The sequence below is a fragment of the Lepidothrix coronata genome, unplaced genomic scaffold (genome assembly GCF_001604755.1).
Source record: "Lepidothrix coronata isolate B3197 unplaced genomic scaffold, Lepidothrix_coronata-1.0 Scaffold60, whole genome shotgun sequence".
NCBI classification, from domain to species: domain Eukaryota; kingdom Metazoa; phylum Chordata; class Aves; order Passeriformes; family Pipridae; genus Lepidothrix; species Lepidothrix coronata.
The window spans coordinates 3641119-3666317 of record NW_016690240.1 but is presented as its reverse complement, the minus strand read 5'-3'; the positions used below and the strand labels follow the sequence as shown (position 1 = coordinate 3666317).

The window sequence follows — 25199 nt, the reverse complement described above, 5'->3', positions numbered from 1 at the left end:
TACTTTTTAATCGATTGGACTCCCTAAGGTGCCAGCTCAGGGATAACGATACCTGAGATGGGATGTGAGTCCATGGTTGTGCACTGCTCCTTCCAGGCACAATAATACAATTTCCTTTTGTGGATAACTGCCAGTGCCTAGAGAGAGCAATGAAGACCTCCTGTTTGCTTTTGATGATGGATCCCTGGATGGGATTTCCAGGGCAAAAGCTCTCTGCAACCTCCTTTGTGTTCCCAGGAGAAGCCATCTACCCTTCCCATGACTTGGTCCACGGTTATTAGCAATATTTTATACTCTGCTGGTACTATCCCTAACAGAGCCTTTAATTTAAGTTTTTTGTGTCAGTATGGAGTCTGCATGTAGCAAGAGAGAAGCAGAAGAAGGAAGCAAAACAAGCAGATCCAAACCTAACACCAGGGAGGACAGGTGTAATTTTTCTCACTTCACATATAAGAAAGTGAAGTTTACTTACTCTCACACACTTTCTCTTCTGTTTTCCTAACATTCTCTGTGAGTTTTGTCTTCAGTCAGTCATCTGTGCTGTAAGATTTATTTTTATTTTTTTAAAATTATAATTAGATAATTACAGATGCTGAGGAGTGTCCTTGTCAGAGGAGTTCCTGGAATTAATAGCTTGTATTATAAGATTGAGAGTTGCTAAACAAGGATGACTAAAGATAGGCTTCTTCGTTTTAATAGAATTCCTTTTTTATTAGCAACAGTTTTTAAGAAACCCTATGCCAAAATATGTATGCTTGTTCCTCAAATGCGTAGGCATCATTTGATCTAACTGCCCTGAACCAGTTTTATTTTTGCACTTTCTCTGAATGTACTGGTGGCTCTAATTCACTTGTAAAAGCCCTACATGTAGCAGAGCTTCCCCAGGGATCCCTGTGATGTGAACAACCCTGTGATGTGGAGAAACAGGGGTCCCTCCCTCAGTGGGGTGATAAACATTGTGCAGATGACACGTATGTTAATACTGTCGTTAACAATATTGTTAATTGTCCTTCTACAGCTCCAAATTGCCATAAATATTGCAAAGTATTTTTCAAAATATTCCAATTTTATTGAGTAGCATATAAACACAGAAGTCTGAAGTTTTTTGCCTCAAGTTAAAGACTTGATACTGAGTTAATACATTAAAGAATATAGGTCAGTTCTTCTACAGACTTCCTATGTGTTTATAAGCAAGTCACTTGAGTTAGACAAGCCATGCTCTCAACTCGGATCTTACGATTTCAGATGATTATTGACTTCCTGTACTTTCATACCCTTTGCTACAGTTTGATTTGCCAGTTCTGTGATAGAGTTAGACAAAGTGTGTTTTAAAAAAGTAATCATTTTATAAATAAAACTAATTTAAAGGAAATTGTCAAACTTTCGATCAGACCTTTTTCAACTATTCTGTTGAAGGGGGATAATTATATCTATGTAATATATTAAATGCTTATGTTGTTTAATAGCATAATACTATGTAAGATGGTATTATATAGAGAGTGTTGTGTCCAGTACCTAAAAGAGGCCTGCAAGAAAGATGAAGAGGGACTTTCTACAAGGGCATTTAATGATAAAACAAGGGGGAATGGGCTTTAAACTGAAAGACAGTTGGTTTAGGTTGAATATTAGGAAGAAATTCTTTACTGTGAATGTGGTGAGGCACTGGAAGAGGTGGCCCAGAGAGGCTGTGGATAATACATCTGTGGAAGCATTCAAGACCAGATTGGATGTGGCTTGGAGCAACCTGGTCTAGTGGAACGTGTGCCTGCCCATGGCAGGCGGGTTGGAACTAGATGGTCTTTTGAAGATCCCTTTCCACCCAAACCATTCTATGATAGACACACATGCCTGCAATCTAGTTTTTAAACTGCAACTTTAAGAATGCAGTGTTTCTTGGTAACTGATAGATACTATAAAAATCCATATATTAAAAATACTGAAGTCACTATGGACACAAGTGACTGCAAAATTATTGTTCAGCTTTTCTCTATACTTCCCTGAACTTACTATCTTCAGGATGGATTCTGTTTTGCAGAAGGGGTGAGAATCAGCTTAGCAAGATGTATGTAAACCAGGGTGAAGCAACATAGTAGATGTTTTTGTCATAATAGTTTTAAGAGTTTACACAAAATAGTCAAAAAGATTGAGGGGAAGTGAGTGAAATCAGAATGGGTTGGAAGAGAGGTGTTGACTATTTAAAACAAATAATGTGTAAGAAACTGAGGTGTTGACAGAACTCAGTGCAGTATGGAGTGCTTTATCTTATTGCTCCAGCTTTTGATGTCAAGTGATTACTTAAGAAACTCTCCATTTACTTAAAGAAATACCTGCCTCTTAGGACAGAAAGAGAAGCTTGAAATATGAGCCAGAATTCTGGCATGTAGATATCAAATGAAAAGGTCAAAGTACAGTGTTTTAAAAAAATCAAGCCATTGTCAAGAACACTATTTTGTATCTTTGAATTCATGTGACTGGCTCTAATAAGGAGGTGTTGGAGCTGAAAACAACATGGCATCAGTAGTTGGTGCATTGGTGAGATGAAACCAGGGGCATAAGCTGGAATACTGTTAAGGTGTACATGAGTAGTTCAAGCATATGATTACAGAAGTACACCAGCACTGCAGGTGCTATGGCAATTATAGATGGGAAGAAACTCTACTTGAATGATGCTGATTTGACACCAGACAGACTGATTTTACAATTTCTTGCACGGTGCTTCAGATGCATCTGTTCGCACAGTGTGTTCATCTCTTGGATGAATGTGTGACTGCTACTTCTTGCTGTTTGATGTATTAACTCCTGCATGCAAAAAAGCATATATGTGCTGTGGCCTCTATTGTAGCAATTAAAGAAGATCAATGAAGCCTTCCCCAATTTAAAAGCTTATTCAAATAGTGTGTAACTGTTTGGATAACCTTATGTCCTTCAAGTGAATTACAGTGAAAAAAGGCAGTTAAATATACATAGACTGCTTTTCAGATTTTACAAAGAACGAGACTAGTATCTGAAGATGAGAGATGGTATTAACTCTGGGCACAGTAATCTGATGCATTTAATATCATCATTTTTAATGTCTTTCCTTTACAGATTTTTATTTTGTTTCTGCCTAACTAGGGTAGAGAAACTGCCTTGAATGCAATCATGACATAAATATTGTTCTGAGTAGCAGCCACTCTGTTGCTTCTCTGGGGAATGATTATGGTCATTAAACATTAATTACCCATTTGTAGATACTGCTCTGAGCTACTGATGGCTGGGGCAGGGGTGAGTCTGCTAGACATCTTATTAGTGGTCTTTCTTTCTTGACTAAACTTCAAATATTCCTTTGAAGAAAAATGGGTGGAATAAAGACATACTTTGTATGTCTGAAACCCAGTGTAATAAAGTGCTAAAAGTCTGGCAGTTGTTTGAAAATAAAGTTTTAAGAAGTCTTCCATGTTAAAGGAGCATTCATTTTAGGAATTGCTTCTCAGACCACAAAAATAATCTGTTCCCAGGTTATTCACTTTTATTCAGCTAAGAGAGTTGCTGACCAAAGGTGGAGCTGTGGGAAAGACCACAGCTTGACAGAGAAAGCAGTGAACTGAGGTTAGAATATGAGGAGGATCAGATACTAAGCTAGGTAAAGGTGAACATTCAACCTTGTTATAGATTCTCGTTTTAGTTGATTTAATTGACTTCTTCAATCACATTCTAGTCTGACAATAATATGCTGTTACCACACATTTAGTCAAATAACCCTTTAGGAGATATAAAGAGGAAGCCACTGCATAAGAGATTATTTTCTTTTTAATGAAGGTGATTTGGGGAGCTTGTATAAATCATAAAACTTTTAACAGTCAAAAAACCTCTTTACCATGGAAAAAACACTGCTTCTATCAAAAGAGCTAAACAGAAGAATGTTAACAAAATTTTTTCACTGAAACCTCTATTTGTTTTTCTTTCTCAGCAGATGGAGATTCTTGAAAAATAAAGGGATAGAATTAGAAAACAAAGATAATTTACCTGATAAAGTTAATGATGAAAATATACAATTATTGTTGTAGAATAGAATCTGTATTTTCATCTATCACAACAGCAGTTTTGAATGACCAGGATTGTTATGCAAGGAATTATAATCAAGTCTAACTGGTTCTTCTTGAAAATTCCAAGATAAGTAGCCAGGTAGTGGGCAGTGCAAGCTGCATTCCTGTTGATGAAAAGTGTTCTGATTGCAAAACTAGAGCATTTGATTTTTCTAGGTGTTGCATGTCTGCCTGCCTGAGTTTTGGCTTGCTCACATGTGACTTTACCACTTATCCAGGATAAGTGGTAACTTAAGGCGATTTAGAATAGATACTGATTTTTGGCACGTGATATAAAAAGAACATTTCATTCCTATGTCTTACACTTGTCCAGGCTTTAACTCTCAAGAAGTAAAAAGATTATTCTATGTAGTAGGGCTTCATGTACTATTAAGGGATACTTCTCAAGGATCCTTTTTGTCTGCAGATGTAATAGAAATACTTCCCTTCTGGAGTTCTGTCTGTCTTTGCCTTCAGGGCCAAATTCAAAAGATGTCTAGCTCATGGAATAATTTGGTTATCAGCAAGTATAAGTGCAATCTGCCATGAGGAGACAAGGCACATTTGTAGCAGAGCAAATAAATTAGGATAAGCTTCTTAACCCATCTCCTTTGAAATGAAAGTTTTATTGGAGTTGTCATTTTATTACGTGTCAAAGGATAATTTAGATAATAAGACTATGCAGTGTTAGTTTTCTCAAGCCATTTTTTAGACCTTTTCACACAGTTTTAGCTGACATTTTTACGTGTGTTCCAATAAGCTATCCTTGCAACGATTTTCTGGATCTACAGAGTGAGCTGTGTGAAAAGTGTAAGTGAATGTCTGCAGGGCAGGGGAAGGGGACTAGATTGTGTAAGATCCTTTCTCTCTCACTTTTATATGATTTTTTTTCCTTTGAAATTTTAGCATTTTCTGTTTGCAGTTTTATATACTGTTTCTTATGTCATTTTACAAAACTTTTGATAATTGGTAAGATCAGTAGAGAAATATGCATTTACTCTTATTCACCACTATACTTTTATCTTAAGGAGTATGTTTGTGCCCTAGCCAAGGAACAGAAGAGGGGCTGACAACTTTTATTTGATTGTCTTGCTGTGACTGTATAGTTAACTCTCAGACTGCTGCCTATCTCCTCAAGTCATGCAGACAACATATGAGTGAATTAAAAGTGCTCTTCGAAGTGACTAACATGCTTTTAAAATCCATTGATGGCTTTAAATAATCTGTTCCATAACTAAATCTCCGAATGGGCATTGTTGCTAGTTAGAAATTATTACAGTCTCTAGTAGAAAGATTATCACAGTTTAGAAAATCGATATGATTCTGAGAATACATGATTGTCAATTTAAGATTCAATTTCAGTAAATTATTAAACTAACAAAAATACTTCTTTTTTTTAATTTAATCCTGAAATGTGAATTATGACATTTTTGATTTTTTTTTTTCCATAGAATGTAAATAAAATTTTCTTACAAAGACTCATAATCTGTGCATTTGTTTTCAGTACACATTTTGGAACTTCGTACCAAAAAATTTGTTTGAGCAATTCAGAAGAATAGCTAACTTCTATTTTCTCATCATTTTCCTTGTTCAGGTAAGCTATCTCCATTTTTCAGTAAGTTCCTGGACTCTTTCTAAAAAAGAGAGGAGTTGAAAAAGGTTTAAAAATTATATGGTTTTGATGACTAAGGAGGTAAATGGTTGAGCCTGGACAGCCTTTTACACTGATGATGTGACAAAAAGAGTCTTATTTAATTTCCAGGTTGTAAATGTTAATCTAATCTAATCAGAGTTTGATACCATCGCTGGTTTGATGGGAAGACATGTCTTGATAAAATTTAAAAGAATGAGTGTCATTTTTATTTTGTACTAAACATCCAGCTCAGTAAAACTAGTATTATAAATTATGTTGGTGATAAAGTTTTGTTAGTTTTGCAAAACATGATATTTTATAAAAATAATTCCTTGGCATCAGTTTTCCAATTGTAGTGTCATCAGGATCTGTAGAGAAATCGAAATATAGATACTGGTATGATGTTTACTTAGGTGGGGTACATAAATACTTGTTTTTGTAATTAGTACCATGAATAATTAGTGTGTTGCTTTCTAGGTGTCTTCATTCTGAACCTTTTGCAACCACTTAAATGTGTGAAACAGTAAAAATCTTACTAAATGAAACCTGTATTACTTTGCATACCAGATTCTGTAGAAGGAAAAGTGATGTGGATTCCCATGACAATTTAGATTTTGTCATTTGCACTCCCTCTCTGAATTCTACCTCTTTGTTTATGTTTGCAGAAGCTGCAGCTCAGTTTTTCAGGATTTACTTTTTGTATGCATAAGAACAGCTGTTTTGTATAACATGTAAAGCCAGTGCTGTGCTAATTTCTAACGATGCTCCATAATTTTGCCTCCTAAGATGCAGCTTTCCAGTCTAATACTTCCTTTAACTCTTGCAAGCCAATATTTTTGTGAGACATTAACGTCTGAATGTTAACATGATCTAACTACAGTGTTGTATCTTTTTATACCATCTAACTTTTAATTTTTGTTGCTACAGTATATATTCTTAAAGTTCTATCGAAGTTCTGTTCTTCTTAATTCAAGTTCTTTGCTGCCTTGTAACATAGTGGTGAAATGATTGCTTGAAAGATCTTACTTGAAAGATTGACTGCTTACATTCACAAAAATATAACCTGAAAATATTTGTTCCTTTTGTTGCAGTTAATTATTGATACACCTACTAGTCCAGTTACAAGTGGACTTCCACTTTTATTTGTCATCACTGTAACAGCTATTAAACAGGTGAGTAATTTAGTTAGCAAAAGTAAAATTAAAGAGAACAGTCAGGTCATTTTGGATCTGTCTAGGCATTACCCCCTCCCAGCCTCTTGCCCACCCCCAGCCTGCTGGTCTGGTGCGGGGGAAAGTTTAAGAGAAAGCCTTCATCCTGTGCAGGCACTGTTCAGCAGTAGGCAAAACACTGGGGTGTAACCAACACTGGTTTAGCCCCAAGTACAAAAAATAGCAGCATATGGACTGCTGTGAAGATCCACTCTAGGCAGACCCAAAACAGAGGATAATTTTGACTGTTCCTTAATAGATAACCAATTATCTTTGCAATCTTAATGCCAAATGCAGACTTTTCCTTCATGAGTTTTCAAAGAAGCTGTGGCAAGTTGTGATTCTGTTTCTTTACAGTGCTAACTATACATAATTGAGTATATTCTATGGTTGAATTCAGCTCTTCTTATTGAGCACAAGTTGTGATACGTGCAAGAACTACTATTTTAGTGTGGCTTTCCAACTATTAAGATTTGAAATATTAAATTTTAAAGTCTTACTGTTAGTAATGACCTACCAAAGCCCAGGTTATGACATGCTGTGCCACTACTACAGTTCTGTCTATCTCCTTGGGTCTTTCTCCCAGTGACTGGTGTAGATTTTGGGACCTGTTTGAGGAGCTGTTCCAACCCCTGGGAGTATAATACACTAAAGTTTAAAGTCTCTTATGAGTTCCCAGATTATCTCTGGGAGTATTTAAGGAAGTGATACTTTTGTTCTACGTTGAATTTTCAAATGTGCTCAAGTGAATTAGATGTAAAAATGTGGTATTTTCCATCTCTTAACCACTGGTGACTTTGTCAGTCCCAATCTTTATCATATGGCAACACCTTTTCAATGGAAAGTTCCAGATTCCCTGTCCTTTATTTAGTTTGTCTGTTTGTATGAAACACAAATTCATAGGATAATTGAACAATAAAAATAGGTTTTGCTGCACAGTCTTTTGAAAAATTCTTCCCAACTATATATACTGTATATAAGGTTAAAAGGTTTGGCTTAATTGTATGACAGTTGGGAAGTATGACCACCTCTAGTCAGGTCATCTCTTTATCATCTTGCAAGATAAAGTCCCAGTCTTTCCAGATCTATTTTGTACACTTCTATCTATCTTCTTGGCAACTGCTTTTATAAGTACTTTGCACTCACTCAAGGGACAATAGAGCATGAGCAAGAGATGATCACTTAAATACCAGAAACTGTTCTGCACATTGGAAACATCCCTATTCATCAAAATGTCTTCATTAAAATACATAATGTTGTTGACCAGTGGTAATTGTGAATATTCTTTTTCATAGATGTCCAGCATGACTGTAGTACTGATATGTATCACAGTTCCATTTGTTCTAGTGAGAATATTTTTTTTCCTTTTCTTGATCAAGGATAATTTTTAAAATTTTTCTTGCAAGCTAGAGCAATTCTGTGTCTTTGTAGCCAAATGTACACCACTGCATCATTCCATTTCACTCTTTTCTAGGGTTACGAAGATTGGCTGCGACATAAAGCCGACAATGCAATAAATCAATACCCTGTTCATTTCATTCAACATGGTAAACTGGTCAGAAAGCAAAGCCGAAAATTGAGAGTAAGTAACTATGATCTAACAGGTTTTGGGAGTCAGGCTTTACACACTTTACATGTAAAGTAAATTGTACAGAAATGTAGTATGATGATATAGCATTTATTGCGTTTTATGGAGATTAGACCTGCAATATACTAATTTTTAATTTAATACCTTTGAATAAAGTATTTTTATAAATTAGTTAAGTTTCTGCTTTCTTTGCCTAGTTAAACTCCTTTGATAAATGTTCCTATCGTTTTCTAGTTTTTAACTTGAAATTAATCTCATTATTTATCTTTACTCCATTTCTGTCATCTGCAGTTATCATTGAATTATAGAATGGCTTGGGTTGGAAGGGACTTTAAAGATCATCCAGTTCCAGTCCCTCTACCATGAGCAGGTTGTTCGGAGCCTCATCCAAACTGATCTTGAACACTCCCAGGGATGAGGCACAATTACTATGATGCACATTAATAATTTATTAATTATGATTGTGACAGTCAATGCTATATATACAGATATATGCATACATATATACACAACACATTCTGAATGCTTTCTTCATTACCCAGCAAACCACAGTCTCTTCATTGACCTTCTGAATGTTGCTACATTCCCTTCTTGAGATTTTGAGGGTTATTTTCAGAAATTAATTTTTGCTGTCTTTTTTCCCCTCTTTTCATGAGCAGATTAACTTTTTATCATCATTTTCTTTAGAACTCAGAAAATTTGATAGATATGTGCTTGGAATTTTCTTATTTTTAATATGTTTATTTGAGGTATCTTTTTCTGCTCTGCTGTGTTTGGGCATAAAGGCATCAACAGTGTTCACAGCCTCTCTGCTGTGACCTTCTCTTTGAGCGTAATAGCTTCTGTCTAGGGCTTCTCAGATTAAGATGTCACATGCTGAGAATTCTGTGTGTGTAACTAACCCGTTAAATATTCCAAACAAAAAAAATACTGCATAACTGAGGTTTGAATTCAATTAGTTAATCTGTTGCCTATGTTTTCTTAATTTCTCCCCTATTCCTTGCTTTTCAGAGATTGTGTATTGAGCAAGTAAATGATAGGAGGGACAGACATAGGAAATATTTGCTTGGAAAGGGATATCTGTATATATGGGTAAATATGGGTAAAATTCTCTGATCTGTATACATGAGAAAACAAACTAGATTGTATAAAGGTAGACCTTTCTGCACCTAAAGCCTTTAGATATTCGATTAAAGAAAGGAAAAAGATTTGCTAAAAGAGGAGGTTTCTTTTTCACAGCAACAGAGAACGATTGAGGTTGGCAGGTGTCTCTGGAGATTGTCTGATCAAACACCCCAGCTCAAGCAGGGCCACCAAGAGCTGTTTGCTCAGGACCATGTACTAGACAGGTTTTAAATATCTCCAAGGAGGGAGACTCCAACACCTCCTTGGGCAGGCTATTCCAGTGCACAGTGAAAAAGAGATGGATTCCTCCCATGTTTCAGTTTGTGCCCATTGCCTCTGGTCCTGTGACTGGCACCACTGAAAAGAACCTGTCTCTGCTCTCTTTGCATCTTTAGCTGACATAGTGACAAATGTTGCTGGAACATCTTTTGTATTTTATTAAGAAGTTGCTATGTGCTAGTACTTTTATTTGTTTTGGGTTAAGGAAAAAGAGAATTTCATACCTGATAGTTGCAAGTATGCTTAATAGCTTGTGTTCTCCCCTGCCAGGTGTACAATCTGAGACTTTTCATCGCCATTGGTTAAGAAAAGAAAAGCCTTTTGCATATCTACAAATAGATAAATCTAATTTATTATCGTAATTCTAAAATTTTATTTTAAGATGCTAATGTTGCTGATTGTTGTCAGGCTATTTTGCTTAACTAGAATTAACTGAATCCTGCCAGCTGCTGAGGGTATTGGAATTTAGCTTTATAAGCACATGACAAGAACAATGATTAAGCTGAGTCTTATTATAATGAATTATGACATAAAAGTATATTGAACAGATGTTGACCTACATGAAACATTGCAAGAATTACATCTTTTTGATGGTATTTTTATTGAAACTCTGATGTTCTTAAGATGTGGAGTATGTCTTTGCAACTTGTTAATTTGTAATTATTTGTAAAAGGTAACCTCCAAAAATGTAGCAAATGCCTTTTTTCTCGAATGATTTGCAGGAATATTTTGAATTTGTATTTGGTTGGCTGTTCTGTGATACTTTAACATGCTGCAAAATACTGCCTATGTCTGCATGAATAAAAATTCATTTGCTCATCTGTAAATGCGAATAAAACCAGGATGGACACCTAGTCACAAATTCTAAAAATGTACCCTGTGTTCATTGGCAGACTTGGAATTCTTAGCTTTTTCTTTCTCTTACTGTAATATTTGGAACTAGATGCTTATCCTCAAGAGCCAATGAGAGTAGCTCACATCTCCAGCTGGTTTTGAAACAGTGTTTTGTTGTATTCAGTCTTGAAGCAGGGATAATGTCTTCCATCTCTCAAACAATGTTCCAAAACTTAATAAGACAGTACTTGCAAAATAGTTAATCCTGAGAGGAGAGGTAGACCTCAGTCATTCCACAAGGTATAATTCTGTTTTTCAGAGATTTTTCTATAGTTCTTTGCTCTCTGGCAAAATCCTAGTGTAAATGAAAGTTGATGAATTTTCAAAATATTTGTGTGAATCTAGGTTTTAGTTTTGAAATCTGAAATTTGGGCTGCTATATAAATGCATTTTATTTTCTTATGTTTTTTTCCTTAGGTTGGAGATATTGTAATGGTAAAAGAAGATGAAACATTCCCATGTGATTTAATATTTCTATCAAGCAGTAGAGGAGATGGAACATGTTTTGTTACAACAACTAGTTTGGATGGTGAATCCAGTCATAAAGTAATTAAATGTTCTACATTTTCTTTTTAAGGCAAAGTTTGCTTTTATTTTTTTACACAGATCACAATATGACTTTGTGCTTATATATGTGAGCAGATACACTAGTTTGCGTAATCTGTATTTCTACCAGTTGATCTCATTTCTCTAAAAGAAACATTATTGTATGAAAAGTTTTAAAACATATTTATTTGTGATTTTGTCTGTCTCCAATCTGGGAATGCAGGGTTCAGAGATAGTGCACTAACTTTTTTGTACTTAAATGCTTTCACCATGACTTGATTTGTGAGTACACTGCAAGGTACTGGCACATAATCATAGAATCATGAAGGTTGGAAAAGACCATGTAAGATGATGCCCAAGTAGGAGCATTTAACGCTGCATCTTATTTGAACTATGAGCTCTTATGTAAAAGTGAGTAAATGTATTTTAATGCCAATCTGAAGTACATGTGCAAATTACTGTCTTGTGTATCTGTCCTTTTTAATTTTATTTACACCATTTTATTCGCTCCAGACTTACTATGCTGTTCAAGATACAAAGGCATTTCACAATGAACAAGAAATCGATGCACTACATGCTACCATTGAATGTGAACAACCTCAGCCTGACCTTTATAAGTAAGAAAATAATTTTTACCTGTTTCATTTAAGGTACCCTAGAAATAAATTATAAAAAATATCATAATGAAAAGATGCTGTCTGCATCTGTTGGGTTGGAGGGAACCCCAGAATGAGCTGGAAGTCAGGTTAGTCTTTCATCCATACTCCTTTTCTGCAGGTCATTCACCCTCAGGTGTGCTGATGGGTAGTGGTCTCCAGAGATAGCACAAAGCAATCCACTGGAGAGTGTGATGAAAATTTTAGAACAGCAATTCCTTTTTAATCTGAAAATAGAAAAGAAATTAAGCTTTACTAATACTTAATGTTTTTCTTGATGTTTGCACCCTTACTCAATCTGTATGTGAGAGAGCCCTATGCCACAGGCAGTTCTCAAGGAGCCTCCAGGGAAAGAGGGGGTGTTCTACAATGCGGAGAGGCTGCTTATGGCTCCATCACTCATTCCTTTGCTTTCAGCATATTGCAAAGTATTGTAGTTTATGTGTGCCCAGTTAAGTGGATTTACAGATTATATTATCTAGTTTTAACTAAAGTAACACTCACAAAATGCTTAAGTGGCTTAAAAAGATTCTTGTAAAGAAACTACAGAATGAAAATAATAACATTTGAGTACAAATGAATAACAAGAAAATGGCAAACACTTCTACTCCTGATATGAGAACTTTACCTTGTAATGTGGCTGATTAAGCTACTGTTAATTTAATCAAATTTGACAAGAAGTTGGCCAGAAAAAATTTAAATAGTCAAGACTATTTGGAATACGGATTTACATCTGCTGTTGTTAACCTCAGATCATGTGCTTTGAGATATTAGCTAATTATATTAACTAATGATAGCATGAAGCCATCATGATTAGCAGGACACTTAAAAACTAAACATGCAGAACATGAAGAAAAACCTCCGCAGTTGTTTAAAGTCATGCAGTGCTGAATATTTTACAAAAGTAGTGTACAAAATTTCACTAAACCTACTGATAAATATTTAGAAGCCTCTTTTCAGGTTTCTTCCTTAATAGTCAAAGACAAAAAGCCCCATACTGTTGGGAAAACACTTGGTTTTTCTGCCACAGTAAAAATAGCTGAAATAATACAAAGAAAGCAATGTGGTGACAAACAAAAATGTACTCTTTTGACAAATGTTGTTGGAAGATGCAGAGAAAACATTTCTTGTTTCTGAGGTGTGAAGGTATCTTTTCCCCGATCTCAGTGACCAAGAAACTGGTCTAAAAATCTGCATGGTAATAGATTCTTTAGAAAATCAAGTCCATCAAAGGCTTAGTCCTTTTTTAAATACAAAGCAAATCATTGAAAGTTGAAGCTTGTGCTATCTTAGATGGTGGAATTTGTTGCAACAGCTGTTGACAGATGAATAACGAAAATGCTGGTTGGTAGAAAGCTTGAATCTCTGCTGATTTTTACTTGGCACTTTATCTCTCAAAAAATCACAGTGGTGAATCTTTCTTTCCAAAGGCACATAGTATGATGTATCATAACAGACGTACATTGTCTTTAGATGTGGCCCTAATGTGTTGTATGTTCTCTGAGCAGACAGGTTACCGATCCAGTGAACCTCAGAGGTTCCCTTTCAGGGTAACAGGTCCACCAGCTCCCACAGTTTTCCTCCACCAATCAAAACACTAATGTTGGTCTTAATCCCCTTTGATTTGAGATACAGTGCAAATACAGTGTACTAAATCTGGCTAGAATGGCGTCAGTTTTCTTTGTATCATTTTTTCTAAATAAAACAGTGTTAATAGCACACCAGAGTATTAGCTATTGCTGACAAATTCCTGCAGAGTGTCAAACTTTTTGTTCCTGGCTTTGCCTCTCTAGCAAATAGGCTGGGTGTGGGCAAGAGACTGGGGATGGATGGCTGACCTCTTTACCAGAGGGATATTCTGTGGCAAGAAAACTGGGGTGGGATAGTCTCCAAAGTAGCTGTTGTTGGAGACTGGCTGAAAATGGGCATGCTGATGGGAGGTGGTGAGTGGTTGCCCTTGTATCACTTGGTTTTTTCCCTTCACTTAATAAACTGCTATGGTCTTCCTTTTGCTCTTCCGATTCTCTTCCCTATCCTGCTGGAGAGGGAATGAGTGAGAGGCTAATGGGTGCTTAGCAGCTATCCAGTGTCAGCCCACTGCATACAGATAAGATGTACTTAGAGATATTCAGAGGGAAAATTACTTACTGGCTCTATGCTTTGGTTTGCTTTGGTGTTAATTCAGTTGTAGGCTTTAGATGTTGTAAAGGATAGTAATTACACTGACTTCTCTCAGGAAGTTTAGGGAATAAGTCTTCTTGCTATTTCTTGCTCATGGGTCTCTTTAGAAGATTTATCCCTAATTTTATAATCTGGTATATTTTTTTATACGCAAAATTTACACTGGCTTCGATAAATACTTTCTAGAAAATATTTCTCAAATAATCTGTTAGCAGTGCTGTTAAACTACTTGTATGTTTCCCTTTCAGATTTGTTGGTCGAATAAATGTTTACCATGATAGGAATGAGCCTACTGCAAGGTAGGGAAATCCAGAGTTTCTACATATTTAAACATTTTCACAGTTGAATAAATATCAATAATAAGAATTATCTTTGGTTCACCAGCATGGTGCTGCCTTGTCTTAATGATAGAATATTTTTCCTTAAAAGATTCCAGACTGTTATTTTATAAATCATAAATATTTCCTTTTCCAATCATATTTTTCTGCTTTTATATTTTTGTTTTTAATCACTTCAATTTTATTTGAAATGTATTTAGTTTGTAAATAGTTGTAAATAAATAGTAAATAGTTTTTAAATAAATGTTGATAGGATCTTGACAACACTTGTACAATACTGTCTCATTAGCATGAGATCTTGGTAGTACACTAAACAATACGAATAGTATCACTTGTTTATTTCTCTCATTTTTCTTCTTAGATATTGAAGAGTTTGAACACATCAAATAATCATGTTTAATTTTACTAAGGGTCTAAATGCCCATGGTGCTGTGCATGCAAGGAAGGCAACATCCAGCTTGCTGTACCTGATTTTGTTCAGGTCCTTGCCACATAGAGGCAAGGCAATAGGATGGAAAGCTGTTTGATCTAGGGTGATACCCTGGATCCCAGCATATGGGGAGTTACTCAGTTCTGTCTCAGTGCCTTCCTAACCTCTTCAGATACCTTGTTTTCTGTCACAATCTGCTATAAAAACTGTCGATTGATCTGTGTCATTAATGTAACATCACTCCACTAGTTTCCTGGAACTAGTTTCACGTTTTACATCAGAGTTATGGCTCTGGAGTTCTTGTTTGTTTAGAATTTGTGATTTTGGGTTAGTTTTATACCACAAGAAAACACTGGACTTACTTCTTATGGTTTTTTGCTGTATGGCTAGAATCTGATAATTCTTCATGCAGTCTTTCTATAAAGTACTCCTTGGTTTTGAACACCTATGGTGATTTATTTATTACATATCATGCTCCAAAATATTATTTAAACTGCATGGGTATCCTTACATTATGCCTCAATAAGTTATTTTACCTATATTCATCGACATGCTTTGAAATGTTTCCAAGAAGTATCTAAAGATACCTTATATGCCATTTATACTTAAAGTGGAAGACTGTATTTTCCTTAATAAATAATTCTAACATACAGAACACTATAGTTTATATAAGCCTAAAACAGACTTGAATCAGTATTTTTAAATATAAGAACTGTGCAATTAGGATGATGAGTCTTTATTTATGTCCCTACACACAGGGGTTTCAGGTGCATTGGTTCAAGATTCGCCTTGTGAAATTATGAGCTTAATTTTAAGCATCTGATTGTTTATTTTTAATTTTCAAATATTACATATTCCTATTAAGTTTGTTAAACAAAATAAAAGTATTTGAGTAAAACTAATTTCCTGGTTTACATGACTTTCACCAAGGTCTGATGTTTTTCTCTAAATGTTTGTTTTCTGATACTTATGTTTTGCAGGCCATTAGGATCTGAAAATCTGCTCCTTAGAGGAGCCACTTTAAAGAACACAGAAAGAATCTTTGGTAAATATTTGTATTGACTGTTTGAATGGACACCAAATTAATAAGCAAACATGAAAAAAGGTTACAACTGTACAGTTACTACTGGGCATATGATTTCTTTTAAGTCACTTGATTTACAACTTCTTAATAAGGGGTACTGATGCTGCATAGGAACACTTGAGCAGTTGAAAACTGTGACTGGAATGGGATTTAAATGCTGCTTAAAACTTCCCTCTAAGAACCAAGATATTAAAGCCATTTCTAATTTTGGGGTATCATCCAAATGTTTGTTCTTTTTCTTCAGACTAAAGAAAATTAAAGAAATGACAGAATATTATAATCTAGTGAATTGTGCTCTTATAAAGTTATTGTACTGTACAGTCTTTAGTAAACAAATTGTCTAATTTCAGGTGTTGCTATCTACACTGGCATGGAAACTAAGATGGCATTAAATTACCAGGCAAAATCACAGAAGCGATCTGCTGTAGAAAAGTAAAATTTCTATTATTTATTTTGGGGGTTGAAAACTGTATGCTTGAATGGTGAAAACGGGATTTATTTTTTTTTTTAAAAGTGTATGTTTCATTGATTTAAATAAAAAAAAAAGAGGTAGGAGTTATGATTTTGCTTCTTTCTGAATATTTTTTAGTTATAATACCAGTCATATAAGACCATATAAGTAAAGTGTCTTAAGACTGAATTATTATTAATGTTAGATGTTTAACAAATAAAACCATTTTAATTTAATGCCTAGCTTTTTAAGATATGACGTTTTCCTGTACCAGAAGACTTTTCTTTCACTGGTTAGAGTACGCCTACTGACAGTTTTCCAAGGCTGTGTGTTTTATTCTCGAATCTTCGTTTGCGAAGACTAGCCATGAAGTGTTTTATTATGCTAACATTCAATGCTTTTCATTGCAATTAACTCTTGAATTCAGTAAAAATAACTTTTTTAATGCACTTCACTTTTGGTGAGCTGCAGTAACACAGTGCTTGTCTGTGGCGTGTTTTCCATGGTTTAGCTAAAATTAACAAGTTCCATATAGGCATGTGTAATGGGAAAGTAAGATACTACTATCCTTAAGGAATGAGCTGACAGTGGGCACTTACTGTTTTTACATTAGATTATTTTCTAGTCCTACTCTGCTATCTGAACTCATCAGCTCTGAGTAAGGGGTCCAACCTTGTAAAAAACGAGATGTCATTTATTGAGGCAAGATGTACTGACCAGCTGACAGCCCTTCTCTTATGCAGTGACTAAGCAATGACGATGTGTCTCTTTCTATTGTTATTAATGTGAACATGGCTTTTAGGTTGGGCCCATCATTAATGAAAATATAATTTTAAATGCAAAATGTTCTTGTTCTTTTTTTAGATCTGTCTATTAAAACATTACAGCTACAAAGCAAAATGTTCCTGATGGTTTTATATTTCTATAAAAGTACTTATGTGAGTGAGTTTATATTGATTCAGAGAAATGGCATAAAAAGGTCTGCAGAGGCAAGCCCAGTTATTCTGTTATGACTCTATCTATGCTATTGTTTCCACTAATATGCTAGTTTTGGTAATGTGTCACACATTTTGGAAACAATTATAGCAGTTTACATTTTAAATAGAAAATAGTCCTCAACGTTTTTCTTCATTAGAAAAAGACCGTAGAAAAGTTATATACTATCTTAGTATTGTTAAACTTGCAACAAAGGTTAGGCTGAAGCACAAGTACATTTTTTAATAAACTCTATAGCTTATATGCTAATGGAATTCTTATTTTGCCCTTTTTTTTTTTTAGATCAATGAATGTATTTCTTATTGTATACCTCTGTATTCTCATCAGTAAAGCACTAATAAATACTGTTCTGAAGTATGTCTGGCAGAGTGAACCATTTCGTGATGAGCCATGGTATAATCAGAAAACAGAACCAGAAAGGAAAAGAAATTTGGTATGGAAGTAAATTAAAATACAAAAAAAAGTTTATCTAAACCCTTAATTTATAAGTATTTACTGAAAAGTATATACAGCTTGCTTACTTACCAGTCATAAATTTTTGCTCTTTTTGCTAACAATGGTGATAGTGTATTTGTAGAAAGCTTGTATATTAAATTTTTGTCCTTTAGTTGTATGTGTGAATTTAACTGGTGAGAAAATGTCTGGCTTAGTATAGAAAGCTTCATGAAAGTGTTTTGGAGTTGCCTGTCATTTATGGAAATTACTAAAGGACTAACCTCTTGCAGAGAAATACAAGACTGGAAGGAGTCCCACAGCTATTGGCAGTTCTGTAACAGACATGTTTAAAAGAATCTACTGTGGGAATCTCTATAAAAATATCCCTCAAAAACTTGGTTTCATATAGCTGTCTCATGAGAACTAGATGCCAGCATCAAGAGTTACCAGTGTCTGATGTTCTTACAGGAACAAGATCGTTGTCCAGAATGGATACTCATGATCCAAAGTAATGAACTGAACCCTGCACTACAGAAAGCACAGTATTATTTCACTAAATCCTCCCAATCAAACTAGGGGACAGTTTGCTTCCCTACCCTAAATGCATAATGAGCACATGCTAGCCAGGCATTTTCTAGATTTCTCATTACCAACAGTAGCACTACTTCAACATGCTCAGTAGGTTGACTATAGCTCCACCACTGAAAAACTGAGCTAGGGTGTCTGCACATGTTCTACTTGTTCTGAGAGAGGGAAAGGAATCCCTTTATTTATTAATGAAATGCTACCTGAAAGTTATTTAGTTTGGTAATCCTTGGAAGAGTTGCTATAGTTCTACAGTATTTTTCTGGTAATCTGCGAACATACATGTTATTTTTTCCCTTGTTCTCAAATACATCTTCACCACTCTCATTAGTTGTTCTAGAACTTTGCCACAATGCTATGTAACTGTATTCTACACCTGTATGTCTAAAGAAAAATGCAAATTTAAAATCGAAATTTTTATTTCATACCAAATTAGTTGTGATGTTATAAACCATGAAGATCTACATCCTATGCTGAACTGTGAACTGCGAAGGGCACTGCTTGCTGTTTTAAAGTTATTTGAAAAAAATAATATGTAAATATATGTAGTAATTTTTCAGTTTTTGATGGTACATGAAAAATCAATATTTTCGTCTTGTTTCTTTGGCAGTTTCTTCGAGCTTTTACAGACTTCCTTGCATTCATGGTTCTTTTCAACTACATTATTCCTGTATCCATGTATGTCACTGTGGAAATGCAGAAATTTCTTGGTTCTTATTTCCTTACATGGGATGAGGAAATGTTTGATGAGGACACGGGTCTAGGACCACTGGTGAATACTTCTGACCTCAATGAAGAATTGGGACAGGTAAATTTCATTGAATGGTAATTTTTTTTTTCCAACTGTCTCTAGTGCAGTTTATTTTAAAGTTGTTACTTAAAGGTGGAGTTTTTTTAGGGGTTTCAATATTGAGGCAAAATGAGTGTTTCCAGAGTGGTAATGTTGCCCATATGTATAACTGTATGTGTCCAGAATCCTCATTTAAGCTAACATAATTGTAGCATGGAATTCTGATACTACCCTAAAGACTGTTCTGACAGTAACTGATGCAAATCGAGGCATGTGCATTAAATACTAATCCCTGGGAAAATAAATTTGTGTGCATTTTGTTTCCATTTCTGTGAAGATAACTGCCAAAAGAAATGGTCGTCTTCCTTTTCTGGAAAAGCCTGCATAAGGATCTTTAAAGAAAGATGTAACCCAGTAATAAACTCAGTTTTGTTAAGAGATGATGGAAAACCTCTGGTTATATTCCTGCTGTTTTTAATTTGTGCTCATTTGCAGATTGAGTATGTCTTCACAGATAAAACAGGAACGTTAACTGAGAACAACATGGAATTCATAGAATGTTGTATTGAAGGGCACGTTTATGTACCACATGTTATCTGCAATGGCCAAATTCTCCATGATTGTACAGGCATTGATATGATCGATTCATCTCCGGGAGGAAGTGGAAAGGTATGATAACTCTTTCTATGCTCTTGTTTTTTCACAATGAAACATGAAAATTGAACTGTACTGATGAAGGGAATGTTAGAAATACAACATTCTTTAATTTCACTAAGCAAAGTAGGTAACTTCATAGACATTTTTCCTTTTCTAGTTTAGAGTAAGATGTAAAGGCTTAATAGGAAGTTTCTCATCTTACCGCAAATGTAAGACTGAATTAAAACCCCAAAATACAGAACTTCCTCTGGTTAGTAACTAAAGAAATGTAATAACTGGTTTCTGTTTAACATTAGCCACAGAGGCGAAAGCAAAGCAGGAAACTCCTCCAAGGGGAAGAGTGCTCAATGCAAGCACTTACTTAGTCATCACTGAATGAAGATGTCGCCAAAGAATGGTTTATGATCAAATTAAATTACTTTAAAATGTCATTTAATATAGCCACATCTGAAGTGTCCTGCACATAGCATGTATATACTGTGGCTCTTTTGCTGTATAAATAAAAGTAAGTTGAAAGTTAAGGAGTCTTCACATGTCAACAAGTGAGCAGTGTGTAAGTGGGCAGGATAATCATAGCCAAAGGAAAATATATTTTTATATATATCAGTACAGTATCATATAATAGTTTGGCCATACCCTTCACCCATAGCCCTCAGAATGTGGTCCAAAGTATGCTGTGTTTTTATCTTGGAATTACAGTGACAGTACAAGGATAGGTTTCAGATACGAAAATAAGGGTATAACACAGCCAGGTATCCATGAAATAGAAATACCTATCTGATGCAAGAAGCTGTCATTAACAAATAATCTGAAATTTTTTAGAAAGCATTTGGCTCCAGCTGCCAAAATGTGTGCACTCAGGTAATTTATGTAGCTCCGAGAGGTGTTCAAGCTGCTTAAGAGACTGAAATCTGTACTCCCTGTTAAGACTTGTGCTCCAGGTGCTGCATCCTTCTGTGTGGACTCAGGACTCCTAAATTGTACCTTGACTAGTATTTAATTAATATAAGTTGTTAAAGTTTAAGCAAAAGAAAAACACTTTGAGCCACATGGTGGTGCTCAGAGGAGGCAGAAGTTGCACACTATCTTCTTTTGGGCAGCAGAAGCTTGACTCACAGGGCAACACTAGTGGTAAAGGCAGCTGTGAAGCAGTTGTGTGGTTGCCACTGGCAGAGACTCGGCTCCCCTTAAAGGGAAGGTGACCTCTGACACTGCCTTTGTCTGATAAGGAACAGCAGTAATGAGTTCACCTTCCAAAAGAAAAGTTTTCAAAGCAATACTTAAAAATGATAACAAATAATGACAACCATTCTTTTTATTTTTTAGGAGAGAGAGGAGCTATTTTTCCGAGCTCTTTGTCTTTGCCACACCGTTCAAGTAAAAGATGATGACAGTGTCGATGGATTGAAGAAAAACCAGCTCTCAAGAAGACCTTGTATATATATATCATCATCACCTGATGAAGTTGCTTTAGTTGAAGGAATACAGAGGTATGTGTGTAATTAGGTATTATGCTTTTTTAATCTATGGATCTAATCACTGAAGTTCAAAATTGTTTTGAGCACAAAAACTGTAATAACAAGCACCAAGTAATCTACAGTTGATAATTTTCTTAACATGCAGTCATAATTATTCATATTCTAAAATCAACTAAAAGCAGTTTGGGATTTTGGTGTTGGTTTGTTATGTTTGTTTTTTTTTTTCAAAATATAAGCTTGTTCTTAAAACCTTATGGCATGCTTAAACTGGATAACTATATATTTGTTGTATTCATTCTCTAGATGTGTGTTTCATTTTACAGACTTGGGTACACCTATCTAAGGCTGAAGGACAATTTTATGGAGATATTAAATCGGGAAAATAACATAGAAAAGTAAGTGGTTAAAAATATAACAAAATAGACTGATGAAGAGTTTTTGTTGATGTGTTTAATAAATCATTATTTCCTTATACATTAATTTTTAATCAGGAAAGTCAGAAACCTTACCTTTTCATAGAAAAATAAAATATTGATAATTTTAATAAACCCCGGAGTTCTATATTTTACTTCGTCTAGTAGTTTGACATAGTATGCAGTACAAAATACTGATATGACAACAAAGATGTGGTGTGAGGTTTATGAGCTAATCTCATAGTTCCTAACAGTTTTAGAAACTGTGGGTATTTTTCCTTTTTTATATGGTAAAAAATATTTTCTTAATAGAAAATGGTGTTTACCCAATTTGTTGTTTACAAATAATCTGTAGAATTTACAGAAGAGTAATATCTGTAAAATAAATTTTTATAGCTGGTTCAAAGAAATTTAAAACAGGTACTTTTTTGTTGTTGTTGTTGCTTTCCTTTGACATGTAGAATAAATTTTGTAGACCATAACATGAGTGAAATTTTCAATAACATTTAAGTAGTACAGCTGTTCCATGGAATGTACATACTTTTGAAAAAGTTACTTTACACTTCTGTAGATGTCTGCTGGTTAGGTCTGTTGTGTATCTGGGTCTTCCTGCATGGATACTCTGCTAACTATGCAGGGACTCTTGGGGGCCTCCCCTATTTATTATTTGTAACCTGCTGTTTCATTCTGTACTAGTTTCATATTCCATAGTACTCAACATAATTTTCCATGTTAGAAGTCATGTTTTAATGCTTGAAGTCATAATAATCAGTTTACGGATCAGGAAAAACAGAGTTGTTTAAAAAATAATTCCGTTTCTGTTTCAGGTTTGAATTATTGGAGGTTTTGAGTTTTGATTCTGTGAGACGACGAATGAGTGTAATTGTTAAATCTTCAACAGGTAGGACTGTCACATTCTGTTTCTTCTTAAATTTTTTGTTTCAGTTGAATTTGTTTCAGGTTTATAAAAGAGTTAGACATTAATCACAGTGTGTGTGCCTTTCTTTATAAAATAGGAGATCACGCACTAGCATGGGTGCAAGTGTTATTAAAAAGTTGAAAGAAAACATTTTGAAAATGTGTTAATTTGGATGTTTTTTGAAGAAAGTATATTTGGTCATTCTGAATTCCATATGCTGTCTTTTTTTAGGTGATATATTTCTGTTCTCTAAGGGAGCAGATTCCTCCATATTTCCTAGGGTTAAAGAAGGCAAAATTGAACAAGTACGATCCCGAGTAGAACGCAATGCAGTGGTAAGATTGCATTTTATTGATCTGTTCACGTGATGTCCGTATCAAAAAGAAATTAAGTGTTCTTACCTCCTGCTTTATCTGCTAAGAGATTTGTCTCCCCAGGCACCAAGGTTATTCTATGCCAAAGTTCACTCATGTGGGTAGCAGTCTGTGTTACTCCCTTATTTGCATCTGTCCTCCATCTTATCTTCCAAATGGTAGTTGTGGTACAATATGAATGCATTAGATATGCACAACTCTATATTAAACCAGAGGTCATCAATTAGCTTTTTAGTATGGCACTTTCGTAATTGTGGTAGTTTGAATGAACTTTTGAATATAAGAAAAGTGAAAAACTGTAAATCTCATTGCTAGTTTCAGTTCCCAGCCTTAGCAACTGCGATTTGCTGCCTTTGGTTGCTTTACAAGCTCTGGGGAAACAGTGCAGTGATCGTTCATATCTTACATTTTTGCATGCTAAAAATCTGCTGTGAACTGGCCGATCACCTTTAAAAGAAATTCAGAACTTGGTTTTATCTAGAAGGTAGTTGTGAAATACTGAATTTTTCTGTGTCCAAAAATATGTAGAACTCATTGCAATGCAATATGACTGCTGGTCTTAAAAGTAGCATAACATTTGCTGGCATCCAGTACTCAAACTGAAAAAAAAGTATTGTTACAGGTATGTGAAAAAAACCCCTACACTGTCACCTGCTTTTGTTTTGAAGGGAAACTTCAAAACTCTCAAAGTGCTTTGTTTTAGTATATGAAACAGCTGAATGATAATCACAAGTGAAGAAGGCCAATGAAATTGAGAGAAGTGTTTACATATCCTATCCATCCAATGTCCCTCAAGAAAGAAAGTCAGACCAACAGCTATTGTTTCATCATGGATAATTGGAAATAGGGCTGGCTTCTACATACAAAAGCCTCTGAAAGCAAATGCACCTGCCACCTGCCCTTATCAATAACAAGAAGCAGGGAGCTATTTTAATAATTCTCCATCTTGATTTGTTAATAAACAACTATAGAAATACCTTCTCGATTAAAGTTTAAGCAGATGAAGTACCAGTTAAATGCTATTGTGAGAGGCAATTTGAAGTGGCAAAACTTTTCTGTGTTATAGCAGCTTTTCCCTACCTCACACAGTCTATATACTGCCTTTCTAATTCATCACACAGTCCAGAAGTCTGATGCAGTCTGAAACACCTGCAGCTAAATTCTAGTTTTCACGTGACTGAAATGATACAGTTGGATTTTCACTTTCAATGTGGTCTGTGACATTTTGTCCCTGTTCATGCCTCTGCTGCAACACAGCATCAAAATCAGACTCTGCAGACCTACTATTTATATTGTTGTTATTTGTTCTGTCTCATCCTGCCTAATTATACACATAGGGAAGGAAACCTTTATCTTGACTCTCCCTTCCCTGGTAATCTAATACATCCAGTTGTGTCACTGAGCTCTGTTTCTTTTCTGGAGGATTGAGGTTTGTCCCTCAGGTTGTAACTGCTTCCAGGGCAGCAGAGAATCAAGCTGAACCATGTTCTGTAGCAGTCTGTACTACATTTACTTCAGTATAAATGTGACTAGTGGGACTCTTTGTGTTAGTAGTAAAATGATTTTTGTTTTTCAGATGTTCCAGCATAAACAACAAGAAGTCTAAGAAGAGCTTTATAATATGCATTTTGTTTCTTTTGATTGCATTCTTTAGGAGGGATTGCGAACATTGTGCGTTGCATATAAAAAGCTCACAGCAGAAGAATATAGCAAAGTACAGAAGCTGCTTCAGAATGCAAAGTTGGCCCTCCAGGATCGGGACAAGAAATTGGCAGAAGTGTATGAGAAGATAGAAAGAGATTTAATTTTACTTGGTGCTACAGCTGTTGAAGATCGGTTAGTATGTTTCTTAGTTTCTTATGTTTAGTGATGTTATCAAAGTAATTGAAGAGTCTTTTTCTGCATTAGAGACTTATTTGAAAAACCCTTTATTTGAATCAATTCCACACCCTTAGCTTGCTGAAGTTACACATGGTAACTTTATAATTTAGTAAGCTAGTAACAGTAGTTAGGTGTACAAAAATCAGTGTATTCGAGCCATTTGCAAGCAGTTCATGCAATACTTCACTGAT

The 25199-nt window shown here is 35.1% G+C and overlaps 1 protein-coding gene across 3 annotated transcripts in view; it reads left to right on the top strand.

The window, feature by feature from the left end:
• ATP11A (ATPase phospholipid transporting 11A) overlaps nucleotides 1-25199 on the top strand; it is a 109991-nt gene that overhangs the window by 57717 nt on the left and 27075 nt on the right. For all 3 annotated transcript variants that reach the window (XM_017817376.1, XM_017817374.1, XM_017817375.1), the window contains exons 3-18: nucleotides 5569-5658; nucleotides 6789-6869; nucleotides 8383-8490; nucleotides 11212-11340; nucleotides 11854-11957; nucleotides 14426-14476; nucleotides 15926-15990; nucleotides 16380-16461; nucleotides 17759-17909; nucleotides 19107-19304; nucleotides 19782-19955; nucleotides 21270-21433; nucleotides 21745-21816; nucleotides 22662-22735; nucleotides 22985-23088; nucleotides 24782-24963. In XM_017817376.1, coding sequence (XP_017672865.1) covers nucleotides 5569-5658; nucleotides 6789-6869; nucleotides 8383-8490; nucleotides 11212-11340; nucleotides 11854-11957; nucleotides 14426-14476; nucleotides 15926-15990; nucleotides 16380-16461; nucleotides 17759-17909; nucleotides 19107-19304; nucleotides 19782-19955; nucleotides 21270-21433; nucleotides 21745-21816; nucleotides 22662-22735; nucleotides 22985-23088; nucleotides 24782-24963 — 1829 coding nt within the window. The remainder of the gene's footprint in view (nucleotides 1-5568; nucleotides 5659-6788; nucleotides 6870-8382; nucleotides 8491-11211; nucleotides 11341-11853; nucleotides 11958-14425; nucleotides 14477-15925; nucleotides 15991-16379; nucleotides 16462-17758; nucleotides 17910-19106; nucleotides 19305-19781; nucleotides 19956-21269; nucleotides 21434-21744; nucleotides 21817-22661; nucleotides 22736-22984; nucleotides 23089-24781; nucleotides 24964-25199) is intronic.